The 16,397-nt window shown below is 40.4% G+C and overlaps 2 protein-coding genes across 3 annotated transcripts; both read right to left on the bottom strand.

Annotated features, from left to right (window-relative positions):
• Positions 1 to 418: 418 nt before the first annotated feature.
• grxcr2 (glutaredoxin and cysteine rich domain containing 2) lies at positions 419 to 13,486 on the bottom strand. 2 transcript variants are annotated; one of them, XM_077740167.1, is made up of 8 exons: positions 13,402 to 13,486; positions 13,242 to 13,316; positions 12,103 to 12,162; positions 5,924 to 6,103; positions 5,034 to 5,220; positions 4,077 to 4,186; positions 2,803 to 3,015; positions 419 to 1,933 (listed from the first exon to the last, which is right to left on the bottom strand). In XM_077740167.1, exons 4-8 carry the CDS (start codon positions 5,978 to 5,980, stop codon positions 1,652 to 1,654), a joined length of 849 nt encoding a protein of 282 aa, XP_077596293.1. In that variant the 5' UTR covers positions 5,981 to 6,103; positions 12,103 to 12,162; positions 13,242 to 13,316; positions 13,402 to 13,486; the 3' UTR covers positions 419 to 1,651. The 2 variants fall into 2 exon arrangements, with proteins under 2 accessions (XP_077596293.1, XP_077596294.1); XM_077740168.1 differs by lacking the exons at positions 12,103 to 12,162; positions 13,242 to 13,316; positions 13,402 to 13,486 and having other exon boundaries at positions 5,924 to 6,155.
• A 1,156-nt stretch (positions 13,487 to 14,642) lies between these two features.
• plac8l1 (PLAC8 like 1) lies at positions 14,643 to 16,250 on the bottom strand. Its single transcript, XM_077740169.1, has 4 exons — positions 16,061 to 16,250; positions 15,494 to 15,711; positions 15,285 to 15,421; positions 14,643 to 15,068 (listed from the first exon to the last, which is right to left on the bottom strand). Exons 1-4 carry the CDS (start codon positions 16,084 to 16,086, stop codon positions 14,937 to 14,939), a joined length of 513 nt encoding a protein of 170 aa, XP_077596295.1. The 5' UTR covers positions 16,087 to 16,250; the 3' UTR covers positions 14,643 to 14,936.
• Positions 16,251 to 16,397: the final 147 nt, after the last annotated feature.

A 16,397-nucleotide genomic window follows, 5' to 3' on the forward strand; every position in this document is an offset into this window, starting at 1 on the left:
TGCTGAATCAACAATTCCGCCTCGGCTGTAAATTTTGGTTGGGTTTCTAGCATGACTACACGCTTCACGCTTCACTAGATGTTTCTATGTAGTATTCGCGCACTCTATTCCTGAAGGTCAGGAATTCCTACAAAATATAAGGAGGACCTTCTATTCTATTGGATTAGAGCACAGGCTATTAGACCCCTTCAATTTATTTCATTATTTAAGAGTTATTGGGTTCTATTTTAATTAGCGCAGGTTGATGTACTCATTACAGTAACAAATGCATGTACAAACAAACAGAGCCATCATATTATTAATCTATCTCCACCACAACTTGAATGGTAAACTCTCTGGCCCCTCACTCCGAGGGGCACTAACAAAAAAAATGGGACTAAAAACATTCAATATGGCAGTCGTTTTTAGAAGAAAAAAAAGAAATTATTTGTGAGTGAATGGTAAAATACACTATGCACTTTGCTGTTTCTTGACCAAAGCAAAAGTTTTCCTTTTGGTTAAAGTTAAAGAATGGACGCCCACCCAGTCAAGTTTGAGATGCTTTTCACTTTTAAAATGCAGACAACTCAGCAAAATTCAGGTTCCTGCATAAATCACCAGAATTGCAAAAAAATTGTGCTGGCTTTCTCCACTGCGAGATTCTTTGAAAGTCCATCTCAAATAAGCTCCAAGCTAAAGATGGGTTTCTGGATGGGAGATTGTAATGATCTTGGAGGGAGATTTCTCAGGCATGACTTGGGGCTACTGCAACATTTGGGGATATGGTCAGTGCGAACGTACGACTTTGATCGATCGTTTCTCTTCACGGGTGTTAAAACCGCCATTTCAGCAGCGGCCTCCGCAAAATAACCCACGGCTCAGAGCGTCTGCTATCTGCTTAGTGAGCAGATGGGCATATAATAGAAGATTGTGCGGGCGAAATTATTTCAAGAAAGGGAAAGTGGAGTGTGCAGCGACTCGACGCCAGGGGAGGGACGGTATTGCATCGTGGCGAGATGCTGACGATGAGTGGTGAGACAATAATGGTGTGGATTTCCCGGGGCAATCGTTTTTCATCTTGTTTTTCAATTTCTTTGGAAATGGAGTATGAATACATGCCTAGTGTAATGTTTCTTATCCGCGCAATTTGTATTTGAGAGTTCTAGAAAATGTTTTTATCCAAAGTTCCATTGACAAAAAATACCAGGATTCCCAATTTATCAGATTAAAATGCTCTAATATTTGAGACGATAAACATTTGACCACTTCTGCATATTTGTATTAACTTTACGTGTTTGCAAAGAGAAATCTGACTAAGTTGGCAACATTCTGAGAATGACAAAAAAAAACTAGTCTAGTCCAGTAGACACTTTGTAATAATTTCAAAACTCTCTTTTGCATTGATCTCATTCTCTCATACTTAATGCAACACATTGTGCAGTGAAATTAAAATAATAACCAAGTTCCCTTGAGGTGAATTTCAACTGTTAATCTTTGTATCATTATAAGTAAGTATAGAATAGATGCAAAATGATATGACCTGGAAAAAAAAGGATGAGCATTATGTTCACTGCACACATTGAAAATTCACTTTCCTGGGCTTGCTGCACAGTTGTAATTCCTCCAATTCAGTCACGGTTTACGCTTGAAACGCCGCCATGAACATTTGGGTTCAAGCAATAGTGGCGCCTGGACACACACTTGAGTGTGAAACACGCTCACATTCAGTGGCTGGCTGGCTCCTCCCACGCCTAAATGGAGCGGCGGCGGACAAACACGGTGACTTGCCGGCGCAGGCCCGGCACCTCTCTAGACCGTGAGGATAGCAGGCCTGACAGCGTAGCTCGCTGATGGACTCATTGAAGCGGTTGGCCAGCATGGACAGCTTGCTGCCATGACACAGCGAGCAAGGTGTGCAGCCCGAGCCACCGCAAAGTTGGCAGTCGTTCCATTCCTACGGGTGGAGACGCAGAGTAACAATCAAATCACAGTTATACATGCATACAGGTAAGTCAAAAGTCCGCATCACTGATGATTAGTCAATGTAAAACTTGAAACAATGATTCAGACAGAGTATTATAGGCAATCGAAAATAATCCAGATTTTTGGGGATTATAAATCCCAAAAATGTAGAAGGTTAAATTGAAATGGCTGAGGCCTAATAGTTAAAAGTATGGTAAAGGAAGGAAATGTTTTGTCTATTGTTTGTTTGGTCAAGCAGCAGTGACATATTCCATTTGTTTATGGCATTGCATTGTGTTGGACAGAGAGATCCAAATGCAAAAGAGCAAGTGGTACTACTAATTATGTTATGCAAACCCAAAGCGATAGTAGTTGTATGCCCATTTCTTTGTGTGTGTGTGTGTTCTTTGCCTAAAGTTGTATGTTCAGCATGTTGTGCAAGCCAAGCAGAACTTTCCATTTTAACTGTGTTTTTATTCCCCAAAGCCTTGTGATTGTACTGTGTATATAAATAGATGGATACTGTCGAAAAATTGAACTCCAGATTGCCTCAACAAATGTAAAATGTCTCCATAGCCGTGGAAACTCGGAATGGGGGAATCACAAAAGAAGATTAACTTCTGGACTTTGCGCAGCCAAGATGAAGAGAAAATTGGCAACTTGAGGAAAAAAAAAGAAACAGTAAACTTTTCCTTTACAAGACAAAATGGGAAAGTAGCGAGATGAGAGGAAAGAAAGGATTAAAGAAAAGAAAGGTAATCGTTTAAGGAGATGAGAATGAAGTCGGTGTGAGATCTGAACCCTGTGGGTGATCCATAGACTCTGATTGTTATGAGATTGCCAGAATACAAGGATGGTTACCTGTGTGGGCGTCGTTCGTTTCCGTTCTCCCTCCTGCGTGGTGACGGCCTTGTTTCGCCTTCTGCTCCTCCGCTCACGGGCCTGCGGCTGTCCTTCCGCATCCACAGGGGGCGCCGCGCTGTAGCCCGATGCGTTGCTTTTACTGGCAGGTGCTCGTACAATGCGTAGTTTGCTCGTGTAGATGATAATTTTTCCAAAGTCCAACACTGGGGACTTAAGGTAAAATAATGCAATTTAAAATTTACAAAACAAAGAACGTGACCATAAATCGTCTGGCTTTGTTGCATTCTGGTGCAACTCACAGTTGGGAAATGCAACTGTCCATTTCTAAATGGACAATAATTTTAATGCTGTTTTATTGTAAGGAATGTGTTGGATGATGAAAAAGTGGTTTTAAAAAGATTTTTTTTTTAACTACGGCCAAATACATTATGCCTTATATTATCTATCCCTTAGTGGTTATACAAACCTTTCTTTTTATCTTTTAGGGAGCAGATAAAAGTAGCAATTTGCATTTTTTTTAACTTGGTGAAATGACAATCAGATAAGGAGCATTGTACTCCAGTGGAGTCTCTTTTGAAAGGAAAAAAAAATGAAAGTATCGAGGAAGGCAGCCAAGTATGTGAACCTTAAATGGCTCTAAAACGAAATACCACCCCTGTATAAAATCCACATTTCTGTCCTCCACTGATAAATGTGATAAGATTGTGGTGTCTGAGATGACGCTTGGCTTTATGTGCGATGGATGAAGCTGACACTAAGCCACCAGGCTGCTCTGATATCATTGCCAAGTGTCATGTTAATTGTTTTGCTGTTTTTATCCCCTCAAATTTTCAACTACTTGAATTGCACAGGCATTTGTTCCATAAGTTATTCATGGTCTTGTTTTTTCCTTGCTCTCTTAAGCATCTTTTTTTAAACATGGCAACTGTTTTAAACTATATAATTCAGTGTGGAAGTCTAAACTGACAATGCAACAGAACTAGTAAGCCTCTTTTATCATAATACAATAAGAAGCATTAAAACTAGACTAGAAGGTTTTAGGTTACTATTGTAAAAAAATGCCCAATCAAGGGCGAACAATACTAAAAATTGAATCCTTTTTTTTTTTTGCTAAAGTAAATATCTGTCTGGCCAAACTGTTTCCTCCCTCACCCCATCAGGGGAAAAAAAAAGAAATCTTTACCATGTGAGTGTGCCATGTTGAAGTGGGCAATCCAAATACACAATACATTTACTATGTTACTACTGAGCCCCAGATTTCTAGTGCTTACTTTAGTATCTCCATCTGTTAGGTTGGTCTGGCCTGCAGCAGCCTTGTAGCTTCCCATTCCTCTGTACACATTGATTCTCTGGGCAATGAGCCCTGTTGGAGGCTCCACACCTGGGAAAAGCAAAAGACATCACGCTAGCACACTTTCTCTGCCTTTGGCCCTAAATTCAACATACTCCTACAATCTTCAGTTTGCGATCAACTATTTTTATAAGGAGAGCGTTTAATTCATTCATTTATCCATTTTCATGCTCATCCTTGTCAAGGTCGCGGGGTGCTGGAGCACCACCACAGAGTGGGAATCAAACCTACGCTGTCTGCAAGTCAGGCAAAAGAACCATTCCACCAACGAGTGGCCACAAGGAGAAGCATTTGGTTCTTAAATGCAGAGATAATTTGTTTATCAACATTTTAGTTTTCACATTTTTTTAGGATAAGTTTGACATGAATAATATATAGGCACATAAACAAAGCAATACAAAGTCCAAAAATGAAAAAAGAAGAAAACATACCAAATATTTTAATATTAAAAAAGTAGAAACTAGATAGGGGTATAAATAATATATCCTTAAAATAATACATTCTGCATGAAGCCAAAGAGAAAAAACATCTCCTACCAAATATTTTGGTTTACGTCATGCTAAAGGAAGAAAATAGAAAATCCCAAACTATTCTTTCTAAGGTTGATTGAGCCAAAAAAAGTTGAAGCGCACTCCATATTTGGTCTGATTGTCAATATCATGATGCAGCCAAATTTCCATGACTATTAACGCAATTGGCCTGTTTGAATTGATGCAAAGCGGCAGCTGGAGGTGCTCAGATAAAAGCGGCCTTTAATGATCTGCCAGGGTTCTAGCTTCCTTGACGGAGGCCCTCCCGAGCAAAGCTACTGTAAGTGCAGCCATCCATTTTACATGAGCCGACGCTACGCTTTGTTGCCGTAACGATAACAACTTACCCCGCTGCTCCGACGGAGGCTCCTGAAAGCCGCACAACTGCTCCATCTCCAGGTGGCTGGGCGGTATCTTGCCATGCGGAAGAAAGCTGTGCGGGTACTTCTCCTCGGGGCTGTCCAGCTCCTGCCCGTCCACGTACACGTGCTTGAGGACCCGGCCGCTGTAGGACGACGCCAGTTTGAACCTGACCTGCCGGTTTGCGAGCAAAGCGGGCTTTTACTTTATCGGCTACGCGTCGGTTGTGGAGGAGACGATCGGTAAAGGCGGAAAGGTTTGATCTATTATTGGAGCGTACGTGTGTGAGCTTTCATCGCTTCTCTTTCAAGATAGAGTGAGAGTAAAAAAAATATACTAAAAATAATTGTGAATCTTGTAAGATTGAGTACTTTTCACTCTATTGTAAACGCTCCATGTACTAGTACCATACCACCATCAGAGGATTAATCCCTGTACACTTCATGTCTCCTCAAATAATCCTAAAGTTTGACAGAGTTAATACATCCTATCTGAGCCGATGATGGACAGCAGATGGGGGAGACCCTGAATTGGTTGCGAAACAATCTCAATGTAGGGTGTTAAACTACCCTGCGATGCATATTTTGGGGATGTGGGAGGAAACGGGAGTACTCGGAGAGTACCCATGCAAACTCCACACAAGAAGGTCGGAACCCACTATCTCAGAACTATGAGGCGGACATTCTAACCACTCTGGCAGTTGGATAGCAGAGTTAACACGAGTCTATTGAAAGAAAATGTTCAGTAGGCGAAGGCTGCAACACCTTTTGCTGTTGCCAGTTCTCGGCTCACTGGTTCCGATCCATTTTTTTTCTTTTTTTTTGCCATTTGACAGCCCAACAAGAAGCATTTGGCAATCTTTCCCCAGATAACTCACCTTCCTGGGCTTGGTGCCATCAGGTCGCTGACTCTTTTTTCTTTGAGGTTCCTCCATGACGGCTGATGGGACAAAGAGAGCAGGTGGCTCAGTCCATGAAGTGATAACGTCAGCATTAAGCAGTCACTGCATCGCCTTCTGTGATGGACGGCAATCGGGGGAGAGCACGGTGCTGAAGAGCTGTGAGTACAAAGGTGGGTGGAAGAAGCCCTTATTTTTCTTGTATGTGTTTGCCGTGCCTCCTGTGCTTAACAACGAGCTACCCTTTGCCCCACCTCAATTGGAAAGCATGTTAAATTATGCACAACTGGATCATGTGCGCCAAAGGGTGAAGAAACCAGAAACTTTGCCATCAAATAGTGATGACTGTTAGAAGAAAAGCATGCATGCATGTTTGTGTGTGTGTAGAGGTGAGTGGGTGGGAGTCTTGTTACGCAACACCTGGTCAGAAGAGTCGAGTGTCAGTGCTGTATACATATTCTACTGTCTATAATATTAAGTATATACACAATTTCAAATGTGATCTGAAAGTTTTGTGGAATTTCCCCCACTGTGTGATCAATACAATGCAATTTTATCTGATCTAGAATGGTGTTATTCAATATGTTGTTTGTGTCTGCCCTGGGGAGAAAACTGCCATGACAGTTTGACAGTAGATTTCCAATACGAGGCTTAGAATTCATAGTGGGCAAAATATCAAGACCAGAAGAATCACACAAAGGCATTAAAACGTGTCTCTCTTTAAAATATATATACTATATATAGATTGTAAATGTCGCCCAGATGACCAAAGTTTAAAGGTCAGTTCAATTTCTCATGTCATTTTTCTGAATTAATTGTTGAACTTCTTGTGAGTCCCCAATGCGGAATTAATAAAGGTTATCGCATATAAACTGCAATAAAGGCTTCACTCAAGAAAGAAACTGGGTCACAGTTTTGGGCATGAACACTTCACACTATGTTCTAACACCCAATATGATCTCTATCCATTCAACATGTGTGCGTATAGCAACTGTGTGCAGGCATCACAATATGGCGTTCTTTTCTATTCATCTTTGTGGCTGCGTACTATTGCATTCTTGCAATAATTGGATCAAATGAAGGTGAAAATATTCAAGAAGTTCATCTCTAAGTAATGGAAAAAATACATTTCCTAAATCCTCCACCATTCTTATTTGATTGCCGACTGTGTGCTGAAATGTAACACCATCCTGTCATCTTATTAGTGTTTTGCCAGCTTCTCCTTGTACGCCTTTTTTGCTCCTTTGTATCTCATTCTGACTCTTTGACCGTGCTTTCTCTATGTACTTTTTCACCGAGCCTGAGCAGAGACTAAAAAAAGGCACTCCTTGTGCTATTTTGGTTTTATTCTCAGGAGTAAAGAGATGCTGCAGTGCAGTGTACTAAGAAATTCATAGTGAAATGAATATCACTCTATTGAGCATTGTTCTCCTTCTGAAGAGAGAATTTATAAAGGGGAATGCTATGAAAAATAATTGATTTGTATTTTTGTACATAAGTAGGATTACCAAATCGCCTGCTCAAGTTTTAGTGACATTGAAACTGATAGACAACCATTCTATAGTTACCAGTTGTAAATTCAGAGGAAAAATGCCAAATTTTACTCCTTAAAATTCATTTCTCGCTATCATTAGATTGTGCAGTGTCCTCCCCATGCACCAAACTTCCCGTTCTGTAGCTGGTTCTGGCCTCAGGCATTTCTGCGACAGGAAGGAGGAATATGAGGGAGTAAGAAGGAAGGGCAAAGACAGATGGAAGCGAGAAAAAATGGGAACGGAGATGGATGAGACCACGATGTCAAACACGGGAAGACAGGAGAAGAGTGATGGAGCACGGATTGATGTGAAAGCCCATACGTATGTCAGAAATCATGTCACTCACACCCAAACCGTAGGTCACATGAAGAAAAATAGAAGGCAAGGTTGACTTGACTTGACATGAACTCACTAAACATTCCCGATTTATTCCATAAACCTATACCGTTCTAGATTTTGTCAGTAAACGTGGCTATTTAGAAATGAGGACAGATTTGGTAAAGAACATTTGAATGAAAATGTTGTTGTTATGTTGGTGAAGTATTTTTTTTCTGTATAAACTGATTAAAACATTATCTGTCATGCTTTGTGGAGGAAATAATGAGTTGTCATGTTCTCGTGGAGAAATCCAAGTTCACTTTGCAATAATGACAAAAATATGGTGACAAAGCAAAAGCAAGTGATTCGATTAGACAACCATTTAAAAGAAATCAGTTTCATGGCTGTAACTTTTAAACTGGAACATTTAAACTTGGTCTTCTTAATTAGTATGTCAGTCAAAAGCGAAGGCAAAGATAGGAAGCTGAGATTTGAAGGGTGTTTTACTCTCTTTTAAGCGTGCAAATAAAAACCAGTGTCAAGTCTTCTTGTAAGCTCCCCACTTCATGTCATGGCTACGAAACAAGATGCATTGTAATTGTAATGGGTGCCAGACTTGTTTCCATGGCAACCGTTGGTCCCCCAACTTGCATGCTCTATAAAAAGTATTGTTTTTCAACATATAGTTAAATTTCATTTTCACTTTAAGGCAAGGTCTCAGGTTGAAACTTGTACATCATCATTTTTTATTATACTCCCACTATTCTAATAATATTTTTATACGCTGTATATTGTAAACCCCTTCGCCCCTATCTGGACGATGTTGCACTACCAATATTGCTGTGAAAGTCTCAAACCTTAGGTTCCACTGAGTACTAAAGAATACAGAAACTGACTTCAGTTACAATGAATCCTTCACACTTATTTAAAAATCTACTGGAGATATGAGCATGTTAGAATCTTCAAATTTGGTAGCAATGCTCACAAGGGGTTGAACTTTGATAAATCATAGGTTTGACCATACATCAATTTCCCCCCCCCCCCCCATATGTAGCATTGGAATACTATTTGACGAACCAAGGACCCCCTACACAATTACAGTCAAATCTTTCCTATTGAAGCATGCGCGACGCGTTGTTGTTGGCAACAATGAGAATATGTCAAGGGCTTTAAATAACTCGCTTCACTTCACTTGCCCACCAGTCTGTCATGTGGGATTGTAGCTGCAGCGTATTCTTTAGATCTCATTTGTTTTACACTCCATTTGATTCATTGGGAGTCTTTCCTATTTTCCAAATGATGGCTTCTCAATTTTAACACTACATTCTTACCTTGATGCTTTTTTTTTGACCATTTGCAAAGTCATTTGTCACTTGTCTATCATTGTTTTTGACTCTGCACGCTTTTATTCTTTTAAGTGATTTTCTATCTCAATCTAGTTTACCATTGTATCACTGTCAAAAAGCTGTATTGCACCATGAATTATCAGATTTCTCCTGAATTACGGGACAATTTATGTCTGACCACTCTTTATTGGAAAATAAACTATATTCACCGTCTTGGGTCCAAAATCCGGGTGGGAAGCATGGATCGACAAATGGGCTGGCGGTCAGATGGATTGGAAGACATACAGATGGATAGAATCATCAAGATGGAGCTTGGTAATAGAATGAATGGATACTAACAGTTAGCTAGACATATCCAATGAGGACTGACAAAAGGCTAAGATTGAATTGCATTCATAAATCATGGGCTTGCTGGATAAATATAATGATCACAAGATAAATGGAAGAATGAAAAACAGACAAATCCAATGGATGCGTGAAAAACAGAAATAAATGAACGGACACATGAACTGCTTGATGGATGGACATATTTATCATTGTAGAGTTGGCTGGACACAAAGATCCGTGGATGGATGCAGTAATACTGTTTCTCCCTCCTATGGTATCACTGCTCTTCCTATAGGATTTTGTCAAGGTTTAACAAGAGTCAGGTATAAGGTCATGGTACAATAACTAGCAAATACATTATCCATGTATTACATAAATAGCAGCCAAAGGTCACAAGCACTGACGTTTCTGGTAGTTAGAGGACTTCAAGTACTTAGGGTCAACAGTGCAAATTGAGGGAGAACGCGGAAAGGAAGTAAAGAATTGTGTGCAGGCAGTCTGTTTAAGGCTAGAAGTACTAGAGATGATGACGTAACCAGGTTGGATCGGATTAGAAAGGAGAAAATAAGTAGAATATGGAAGGTTTGGGCGTTTTAGAGACAATGAAAACTCATTGTTTTGGACATATCCAGAGAAGAGATAGGGACTATTATATCGGTAGAAGGATATTGAAGGTGAAATTCTGGGGAAACAATGGCACCCCGCAAGCAAAAATGTCTACTAGTAGACGTATGTATGGCTGGAGAGGAGACAAAGTGCTGGAAGCCAGCTGCTTAAAAAGTCCTAAAAATCCACTCCTTGACCAATCTCGTGGTAGCAATCAGCAACCGCATCAGGCAACACCTGCGCTCGGATGACTAATACACAGAAGTGGGAAGGAAACAACACAAATAGCAAAACCCACAACTGGCCCAGAGGGTCATAACAGAACAGAACAGAATTCTACCTCCACCAATCAGATCACTCAACACTTCATTGCACTTCATTGTTTGTGTCTGCCTTTGAGTGACACTTCATCCTCTGAAGAGCCTCACTCGCTAGATTGGACACGCTCACATGATCGCAGCTTGTGTTCGTCTTTGTATGAAGACAAGGCAGCCGTTTTCTTGTTTATTTTTAGATTTCCAAGACTTTGCTCACACGCCATACTGTACTTTGTTTAAAAAGATTCAACCCTGGTGGTTCATGATCTTCTTGTTTAAATTCTCACAATGATAGTTAGAACTCTCCTGAGGCCCGGACGTCAACAAAAGTGATTTGTTTATTTGTCCATCTGTTAGTACGGGGTTGACTTAACATTAATAGAGCCATACATCGCAAACAGATGGAGAGAGAGACAAATGGATGAATTGAGGTAGCGCTCAATCCTGATGTGAATGACTGCACTGTGCCTCATTAAGTAAGATGTATGCATTTTGCTGGCCAATCCGATCTAGCCAACTATCTTACAATGGAATTACTCCATTAAACACAGTTCCATCCAGCACAAAGAAGATAGGGAAAGCGGCAAAGACGGCCTGAGGAAGCAACAGCGAGGATGGAAAAAAAATCCTGAGGACTTTTAATCATCACTTCTTGCACTCTCTTGCTATTGGTTCTGTGTACCACCTACACAATTTGAACACTGAGCAAAGCACTGAAGCGGTATAGTACTAATACACACACACAGGTAATTGCCCCAACACGGCACACTTTTATGAAAGAACACCTACACTAATGGCAGGGCCAGGTGAGAATGTGTGTAGTGTATATGAGAGCATTATGTCATAATAACTAAACAACATTTCAACCAGGCAACATATACACACGGGTCATATGGAGGGACATTTAATGTGGTGTGACATATTGCAAATAGCCTGCAGGGGTAGTTTTTCACACTTAACAGTGATGACAAGGTGAAAGAGCACTCGGTGCATTCATGCGGCAGCAAAAGTCTGCAATTAAGACGAGAAATAGAAAAAAGGGGATAAAAGTAGTTTCACGTTTACTGTTGGGTGGGTGGGTGTCATCTTCGACAAAATGCTTTTTTTTTGCTGGATCCAAAAATGAGTTTCACTCGGAATGTGAGGAGTGCACAGGAGCACGACCCCAAGTCATTGGGAGCGGAATGAGGAAGCAGAAAACAGGATGGTTGTGTTCCATATCAAACTATTCCTTTCAAGGAAAGAGACAGGAAGAGAAAATAAAATGAAAATGTAAAAAAAGGTTGTGTTTGCACTCGCCTGGAGGCTCTCTGTCACTGACTTAACTTCATGTTTTCCATTTTTGGGCTTTTGGGATCATTTGCTTTCTCACCTTGTTGTTAGAGAGGCTTTCTAATGGATTGAATTGAATTGATTGAATTTAAAGCTGTGCTGTGTGATGTATAGTGGACTAAAGTTATTGATGTTAATTTTTATTAATTAACACAGTTTGGCATGACACTGTTAAATTAGTTTGGTAGTGAAAACTGTGACTCATCCCCAAATACATGGAAGGTGGCAGCATCATGCGCCTCCAGGAACCAAAGCGCAAGAACCCCGTGAACATCAAGGGCCACCAAAAACAACACAGCAGAATAACAAATAGTCTTGGTAGAATGCGCCTAAACATTCACTTTGAAGCAATCGCATGAAAGGAGCTGAAATGGTACCTTCAAAGCATCCTCTCCCCCCTCCAGTTTTCTTCATACTGCAATATTGTTCCAGCTCGCCTGCAGATAGAACACACGTTTGTTACCATTTAGCTTTGAGCGCAAAAACATTTCAAATCCATTTTGAAAACAAACTGAGAATGACAGTTTTGCAATAGTACCGTCAATGGCCTATTCAATTCATTCTATGACGGGGCTCATAATTCATTTACTCATATAGCCAGTCAATTTTCCTGCTAACAAGCAAATGGGCTGAATGTTCATCATCGTTGTTGTCTATTTTAAACGTACACCGACAAGAATTTGCTTACTAGTTAACCAAAAGAGGACGACACAAAAGAGGCACCCTACAATACAATGATTGTTACATTTCTTAATAGTTCAACCTTGGTGGTCTTGTGCCTGTTTATGACGTCCTTGGTGCAAGAAATATATTCTATGCCTTTCTACACTTTTCTGCTCAGTCGCACCATTTGCTCAACACAAATAAGATGATAATAATAATAATAATAATACAGTTCTGCATAGTGTCTATATACTCCTCTGCTGTGTGTCAAAACAGTGATCAAAGTGATGTATGTGTATCTTGCCTTCTGTGTTTCGGAGCTGAGTGACTTTTTATTCTGACACAACTGCGAGAGTAATAGATAAAAGGTTGAATATTGTCGGTTATAATTATTCATTCAAACAAAGTTATAAATCCATGCTTTTTCCCATTGCACAGTAGAGATTTCCACAATCTGAGACATAACTTTGGCAAGTCCAATTGCCACAAAAGCACCTAAGATAACACTTCAATTTTTTTTCTCTCACATGAATAGATTGGGAGATGAGGAAGGAATAGGTAAGTGTGGCACTTTAGTTTTGTACACACAACACTGAGTCTTTTTCAGCTCGTCATCTTTCCATAGTGTTGGTGGGTGTGCAGATCGAGGCCTGGTGTGTTCCCCCTAGAGCTGTGTTATGATTTCATCGTTTTGCAAGCGGCGGAAGTGCAATCGCATCACCAAGATACACAGCCTAAATTACTCATACGCACACATTTCCCCAAAGGGCTGTTTTCTATATGCTCATGTACTCCACACCTCATGCATTTGTGTGTTTTGTTGCTGAAAGTGCAGGAAGTAATATGATCTCACCGATTTTATGGGCCTGCCTGCTGACTTCAGATGCTTCAAATCTTGACCTATTGCCCCGCTGTGGGAATCTCCGATCTGATTTCAGATCAACACACTGGACTGACTACTTGCCCCTATGGACAGCTTTACTTCAATTCTTATGGCAAAACGGTACACTCACATCTGCAGCAAGACTGCCCCCCGTTGGCAGGTAAAAGAAGGTCGGGCATTGGTGTAGAGTAGGGCAGGGAATAATCACTGAGGCCTCAGTAGGGCAGCTGGCAGGATCCAAAATGTGTAGACTGGAAGGCACAGTTTAGACTGGGGCATGAGGCCAAAACAAAAAAAAATCTTCAAAAAATTCACAGAGGGGAGCTTGCTCTGACCCAACGTGACCTATAATCCCACATTTTGTCTTGGTTTGTTTTCAGGCATCGTTCCATGTGGTGTTTTGCCAACAGGGCAAAGAAAACGTCCAAGCCACTGCAACCACAAACTGGCTTGTCATCACACTTTTTGGGTGAAGGGACTATTGCAAAATTGTGTTTCCTGTCAGTTCCACAATTTGAAACGTGAACAAAAACAACAGCGACAAAAAGAAAACATTATTCGTACATGGAGGGGTTGAAGGTTGGAAATGGAACTTTCCCCAGCAGTGCTTTGAATGAGCTGCCAGGTAGTCAGCCATCTTGACTAGATGGTAATAAATGGCATGTTTGCCCTTTCGGCAGCCATCTGCTTAGTGTATAATGATGTTTTCTCACACTCATAGCAAATGCTTGCTGGCTGGCATTTCAAATTGCGGCAATCAGGACGAATAACATAATTGACCGCCTGCAGGATGAGAATGCAGGAGGGAGTGCGTAAAGACATAACATCAAGCATGAAATTTCAATTCCTTACCAATAAACTGGAAACAAATCATCTTTGCCCTCTTCCCATTCAAAATTACTAATTGGACGTCTATCCCTGTCAATGGCAGTGAAATATGATCATCATCAGCGCAAATATATTTGAAAATATTTTATTGTGCTTAAGGAATTCTAACCTAATTCATACTATGTCATGTCTGAATGTTGAGCAATAACATTAATTTCTTTTTAACCATAACAAAACCCATTCAGGTTGGTCTTTTTTAATGATTAATCTCTGTCTTATGTTTTTATTTAAAGAAATAAGAAACTGGTGTTTTAACATGGGCTTGTAGACTTTTTATACTCAATGCAGTGGCTTTGCAGTTTCCAAGCTTTGCGCCGAGCTGCAATACTCGTTTATTTCGCTGTCATGTACGAGAGGGATTACATTTAATGTGTCAGCTGACCTTTGGCGTTCAAGACAAAATCAAAAAGCTCAGACCTGCAAAATCTATAAAGCATTACACTAGGGCGCTTGGAAAGATTATGAGACTCATATCTCTGTATGTGCAGTAAAAATATTTAAGAAAAAAAATCCCAAGTCATGCAATGGAGAGACATATATTCAACAATTCAATTTTGTTGGCGAAAAAAAGTGTGTAAAAGTGTTGCTTCATACAATACCAAACAATAATTATGCAAAGTTATGATTGACACAGTCATACGGTAAACATTAGTATCTTTAGAATTGTTTTTTTTTTTTGCAATAGATTTTATTTGACATCATTAGAGCAAGTGCTCCTAATAAAGATGATTGATCCTTAAGAAAATCAGGGGTCAGGTCTGACAGTGGCTTACTAAGTCAAGAACATACCAGCGCGGTGGACACGTGGTACGTGCGAGTCACAGTGCGTCGCTTCATCTCTCGTACCATCTGACTCACAGCCAAAGTGTAACAGCAACACACGGCCATCCAGTCGTCACACATGTTCCCCTTTAGATAAACACCACAAAACAAATGCTTTCAGAACGGATCCTATTAATGTTATTATATAACACCTTCCTTACAAACGAAAAAATACTATCTTTGCCCCTAGATAGAATTCATGTCCAATTTTTGGTGTTTTTTTTTTTTTTCAATCTTAAAGAATGTGAACCTCTCTGATGGTCTAGGAAAGCTTTATGAAGTTTTAGGGTAAATCTCACTCACTTTTATCTTATATCTCTCCCTGAGTGCAACCCTCATAGCCAAAGTGGACCCCGGCAGGAGAGGAAAACAAAGACTTTCGCCGTACTGGTTAGCGAGATTCAGGTCCCAACAGCATGGCGCCAAAGCACCAAAAATGCCTGCAAAAGAATTTCCCAAGGTTAACCTGAGTCGGCAGTTAAAAATGACAACTCCCACAGAATATCAGTTACATGTGAACTTGTCTTCGAAGATGTCAAATAGTCCGCTGCTCCAGTCGCCTCCTGTTTGCGTGATAGTGGTGACAGTGGTTTGTGTGATTCCCGTGCCAGGTTGTGTCAGTGCCACTCCGCTCGCATATGGCGCATCATTCGACCTCCAGTTCGTGTCACTTTCTGTGGAGAAGCCATCATCATCCTTCTCCTGAAACATGGACCCTGATAGAGAGGGTCTTTTTCACAAGGAATTTGATGCATTAAATATTTACTGTATTTTATTCTATTTTTCGCACTATAAGTCGCACCCGAGTCTAAATTGAAGGCCTGACCAAACAATGAAAAAAGTGGTATTTATATTTTTGAAAATACAATTACACACACGCACTTTTATCTTTAAAGACCGGGATTGGACATCTATTGTCAATGACAGCTAACGAGTCGGATAATGGCAAAAATGTATCATGACAATTTTATCACAATATCAGCCTACAAGCACTCCATTCAGAAAGAAAAACAACAAGACAGCAAAATCAAACACAAATTTGGGAAATGTTCAGTGGTGAAGAAAAGCCAAACACTTACTGGTGTGTGACAATGTTCTGCTCCATCACTTCAAGTTGCTGGCATCCAGAGAAAGTGAGTAAGGCCTCGGAGAATCGGGAAGGACGAGAAGAAGGCAGAGATGACACTCACCCAACGAGAGGAAGCATGTCAGAAGCAGATAAAAGCACTCGACGCAAGCCTTGGTAAAAATAAAGAAAAAATAAAAATGCTGCTCAGTAGAGATAAGTCCGCTCGCTGGCCTATGTGGACTAAATGTTGCTGAAATACAAGAGGTGTTTCTGAACGTAGCACACAATGCAAATGTGACATTTTAGGGTATTTCTAAATCTAACTCAAAACTCAACATGATTCCATC

This window comes from Stigmatopora nigra, chromosome 19 (assembly GCF_051989575.1).
Source record: "Stigmatopora nigra isolate UIUO_SnigA chromosome 19, RoL_Snig_1.1, whole genome shotgun sequence".
NCBI classification, from domain to species: Eukaryota; Metazoa; Chordata; class Actinopteri; order Syngnathiformes; family Syngnathidae; genus Stigmatopora; species Stigmatopora nigra.

What these genes read in the sequence shown, in the direction of transcription:
- plac8l1 (XM_077740169.1), bottom strand. Translation starts at nt 16,086, where the DNA reads ATGGAGCAGAACATTGTCACACACCA. An exon ending in CAGAACATTGTCACACACCA is followed by an intron (nt 15,712 to 16,060) that starts GTAAGTGTTTGG and finishes CTTGTGAAAAAG; the next exon opens with ACCCTCTCTATCAGGGTCCA. An exon ending in CTTCGAAGACAAGTTCACAT is followed by an intron (nt 15,422 to 15,493) that starts GTAACTGATATT and finishes ATTCTTTTGCAG; the next exon opens with GCATTTTTGGTGCTTTGGCG.
- grxcr2 (XM_077740167.1), bottom strand. Translation starts at nt 5,980, where the DNA reads ATGGAGGAACCTCAAAGAAAAAAGAGTCAGCGACCTGATGGCACCAAG. An exon ending in ATGGCACCAAGCCCAGGAAG is followed by an intron (nt 5,221 to 5,923) that starts GTGAGTTATCTG and finishes GCAAACCGGCAG; the next exon opens with GTCAGGTTCAAACTGGCGTC. An exon ending in AACGAACGACGCCCACACAG is followed by an intron (nt 1,934 to 2,802) that starts GTAACCATCCTT and finishes CTCCACCCGTAG; the next exon opens with GAATGGAACGACTGCCAACT.